At 45.5% G+C, this 4520-nt stretch overlaps 1 protein-coding gene across 1 annotated transcript in view; it reads left to right on the top strand.

Annotated features, from left to right (window-relative positions):
• Positions 1–4520, top strand: part of LOC112074387 (1-phosphatidylinositol 4,5-bisphosphate phosphodiesterase eta-2-like) — a gene marked incomplete at its 3' end in the record, with an annotated part of 55713 nt that overhangs the window by 10522 nt on the left and 40671 nt on the right. The window contains 2 exon segments of the mRNA XM_070440506.1: positions 1282–1452; positions 3415–3508. Coding sequence (XP_070296607.1) covers positions 1282–1452; positions 3415–3508 — 265 coding nt within the window.

Below are 4520 nucleotides of genomic sequence, written 5' to 3' on the forward strand. Positions count from 1 at the left end.
TTTCAACATCAACTGTTTCAGAGGAGACTGCGTGAATCAGGCCTTCATGGTTGAATTGCTGCAAAGAAACCACTAATAAAGGACACCAATAAGAAGAAGAGACTTGCTTGGGCAAGAAACACGAGCAATGGACATTAGATCGGTGGAAGCCTGGAGTTTCAAATTTGAGATTTTTGGATCCAACCACCGTGTCTTTGTGGACACAGAGTAGGTGAACAGATGATCTCTGCATGTGTGGTTCCCACCGTGAAGCATGGAGTAGGCAGTATGATGGTGTGGGGTGCTTTGCTGGTGACACGTCTGTGATTTATTTATAATTCAAGGCACACTTAACCAGCATGGCTTACCACAGCATTCTGCAGGAGATACGCTGTCTCATCTGGTTTGCACCTAGTTCCCACTATCATTTGTTTCTCAACAGGACAATGCCCAAAACACACCTCAGGCTGTGTAAGGGCTATTTGACAAAGAAGGGAGAGTGATTGATTGAGTGCTGCATCAGATGACCTGGCCTCCACAATCCCCCGACCTCAACCCAATTGAGATGGTTTGGGATGAGTTGGACCGCACAATGAAGTAAAAGCAGCCAACAAGTGCTCCGCATATGTGGGAACTCCTTCAAGGCTGTTGGAAAAGCATTCCAGGTGAAGCTTGGTTGAGAGAGTGCCAAGAATGTGCAAAGCTGCATATGCAAAGGGTGGCTCCTTTGAAGAATCTAAAATATGTTTTGATTTAACACTTTTTTTTGGGGGGGGGGGTTACTACGTGATTGCTATGTGTTTATTTATTAGTTTTGATGTCTTCACTATTATTCTACAATGTAGAAATAGTACAAATAAAGAGGTGTCCAAACTTTTGACTGGTCTTTTATATACAGGTTGTACCAGATCAATGTGGAGAGGTACGAAGTATTTAAGGTAGATATGTACAATGAAGACAGAGTAAAGTGAATAGGCATCAGGATAAATCTTAATGAGGTATTTAAGGTAGATATGTATATGAAGACAGGGTAAATGACTAGGCATCAGGATAAATCATAATGAGGTATTTAAGGTAGATATGTATATGAGAACACGAGTAAAAGTGACTAGGCATCAGGATAAATCATAATGAGGTATTTAAGGTAGATATGTACTGAAGACAGAGTAAGTGACTAGGGTGTGTGTGTGTGTGTAAATAGTATGTAGTCTTGTGAATATGCATAGTGAGTGCAACATACGGTCAGTGCAGATAATGAATGGTTACCTGGACTAACTATTTACACTCTTCTCTTCTTCCCAGGAGGCAGACACTGATGACAACCAGGGCACCCTGGACTTTGAGGAGTTTTGTTCCTTCTACAAGATGATGTCGACACGCCGTGACCTCTACCTGCTCATGCTCACCTACAGCAARCACATGGACCACCTTGACACCAGCAACCTGGCCCGCTTCCTGGAGCTGGACCAGAAGGTACAGTGAGCAGAGCTGGAGTGTATGCAGGCAGCCAGACAGGCACATGCACACCCGCAGGGTTACACACACTGCACATCCCCAGATATTGAAAAGGTATCCATAGTGACATGCCTCTGGGTTAACTCTCCTTTTTAAGTTACTTCGGTGGACGCCTCTAAGATATTTCTGTGACTCCTCTCTGAGGCAAACACCTGATTTTTAAGATTTGAGTCTCAATGGTAGCAGCAGGATACACTTGTCGGGACAATTTGACCGTTTTTTTTTCACCTTCCTGCCTGTTTCCATGTGTCAGAACGTTTCCATTCAACAGATTATGCATATGGCACACAATATTACTATTGAATTGCAGAGAAAAGCTCAGTTTGACATTTTGACTCTAAGCCTTGACAAAGACGTTTCAACCGTTATAGACCAAACGGATAGAATAGACACTTAACTGGAAAAAAAAGACCATCACTTTTATATACATACATCCCATTTGGAATGGTTATCCAATACACTTTGTCATTCTAGGTGGTATGTTAGTAACAGAGCCAATATAGCTTTATCTACAGTGTATAATGTTCAACTTATCAATGTGGAAAAGTTCTTGCTACTGCAAGTTAGAGGAGAGTTTTTTTTTGCTGACATCCCCCTTGGTCCGCAAGCTAACTAAACAAGAATCTTCTGTTGTGACTCACCCCTATAGAGACTCCGCTAGGTCACAGACCGACACAGTCGTTTAATGGATTTTCTATTAAGCCTAAAACAAAGGCTTAATAGTGGTGGGTATGTGRAGACATAGACCCCTACAAGGCTATTAGAATAGCAGTACCAATTCTAAAGGCTTTGGGTGTCAAAAATAATATATGATCACCTATCTAATGGTTCTGCTWTAAYAAAAAAAAAAAAATAGAGAGACTGTAAAAAATAAAAGGAGCGGTAATGAATGAATTAGCTCTGTGCTTTATAACGAGCATGTGCTTTTTGGGCTAATTTGCAGTCAACAAAATGAAGCGGGGAGAAAATGCATTTTTTGGTGTTTGGATCCCAGTTGATGTCTAGTCTGCCCATTTCAGAAGCTGGGGTATATTATTTGGGCTAATTGTGTTTGATGTTCCACAATTCCCTACTTTGTAGGGGAGGTTTGTGGTGGTTTAACGAGGTGAGTTATATCAAACAGGATGCAGCTGGGCGGTCTCCAGCTCCTCTCTTCTCTGCTGGCATCATTAGCTACAGCCTGCCTTGGTTTCTCTGATTAACTGTGTTTACTAGCTCTCTCTCTCTCTCTCTGTGTATGTGTGCGTGCCTTAACTCTCCCATCTCATCACCATTTGCCGCCGCAATACCCAAAGTGTCTCCACTCTACGTACTTGTTAGCCAAACCCATTTATCCACATTTACCCACTTCTTAAAAAGCCCTTTAGCCTCTCGTGATCGGGAATCGGGGCAAAACCGCGGTCAGAAAGCAGTTTGATGTCAAATCCCTAATGTTTGTAAGTGACCAGGGGAAAGTGGCACAACCTTTTCGCTAGCTAACTTCTCAATCTGTCCTTGAAACGCCAGTTTCCCATCTCCGTAAGTAGTCCAAGCTACTTAGCCAAAGCCTCTGTKTCCCAGATCTAGTAGTGTGCAGCACTCAACTGGGGGGGGGGGGTGTGACTGGCACTGCGACAAAGTGAATGTCATCCCCCTGCCCCTTCCCCCCCCCACCCATTTTGGGTCGGCCTGACAATGAATGACATGGATGGGTATCAGATCGACCATCGGCCAGTTTAAAAAGCCAGCTGTCAGGCGGACATTGGATTTTAGCACAGGGATGGGGACTATTAGCCGCATACAGGAATGTATCTTCACCAACTCTCCAAATGTTTCCTGTTATGCAGAGGGATTTGATTGTTAGGTACTGTAGTCAATCTGCATTTTTTTTTTTACTATTTGTTTATTGTGCGTTTGTTCTTGTCTTTTCTTGTTTTGTAGATGACGAAGGTGACCAAAGACCATTGCCTTGAGATTGTGAACAAATTTGAGCCATGCCCCGAGAACCAGAAACAAGGGGTTCTGGGTATTGATGGTAGAGCTCTCTCTTGGTTCCCCTTTCTATTGTCCTTTATCAGTCGAATGTCGCACGTCTCTCCAATCCCGTCCCCCGTCTCCCAACGTCTCTCCAATTCCCATCCCCGTCTACACGTCTCTCCCATCCATCCCCCGTCTACAACGTCTCTCCAATCCCATCCCCGTCCTACAACGTCTCTCCAATCCCATCCCCCGTCTACAACGTCTCTCCAATCCCATCCCCGTCTACAACGTCTCTCCAATCCCATCTACAACGTCTCTCCAATCCCATCTTACAACGTCCTCTCCAATCCCAATCTCTACAACGTCTCTCCAATCCCATCCCCCGTCTACAACGTCTCTCCAATCCCTCCCCGTCTACAAGTCTCTCCAATCCCATCCCCCGTCTACAACGCTCTCTCAATCACATCCCCCGTCTACAACGTCTCTCCAATCCATCCCCGTCTACAACGTCTCTCCAATCCCATCCCCCGTCTACAACGTTTTCTCTCCAATCCCATCCCCCGTCTACAACGTCTCTCCAATCCCATCCCCGTCTACAACGTCTCTCCAATCCATCCCCGTCTACAACGTTCTCCAATCCCATCCCTCCACAACGTCTCTCCAATCCATCCCGTCTACAACGTCTCTCAATCTCCCCCCGTCTACAACGTCTCTCCAATCGCCATCCCCCTGTCTACACGTCTTTCCAATTCCCATCCCCGCTGTCTACAACGTCTCTCAATCCATCCCCCGTCTACAACGTCTCTCCAATCCCATCCCCCGTCTACAACGTCTCTCCAATCCCATCCCCGTCTACAACGTCTCTCCAATCCCATCCCCCGTCTACAACGTCTCTCCAATCCCATCCCCCGTCTAACACGTCTTCTCCAATCCCATCCTCCCGTCTACAACGTCTCTCCAATCCCATCCCCGTCTACAACGTCTCTCCAATCCCGTCTACCAACGTCTCTCATCCCGTCTAACAACGTCTCTCCAACTCCCGTCTACAACGTCTTCAATCCCGTCTA

The sequence above is a fragment of the Salvelinus sp. IW2-2015 genome, unplaced genomic scaffold (assembly GCF_002910315.2).
Source record: "Salvelinus sp. IW2-2015 unplaced genomic scaffold, ASM291031v2 Un_scaffold2614, whole genome shotgun sequence".
Lineage (NCBI taxonomy): Eukaryota > Metazoa > Chordata > Actinopteri > Salmoniformes > Salmonidae > Salvelinus > Salvelinus sp. IW2-2015.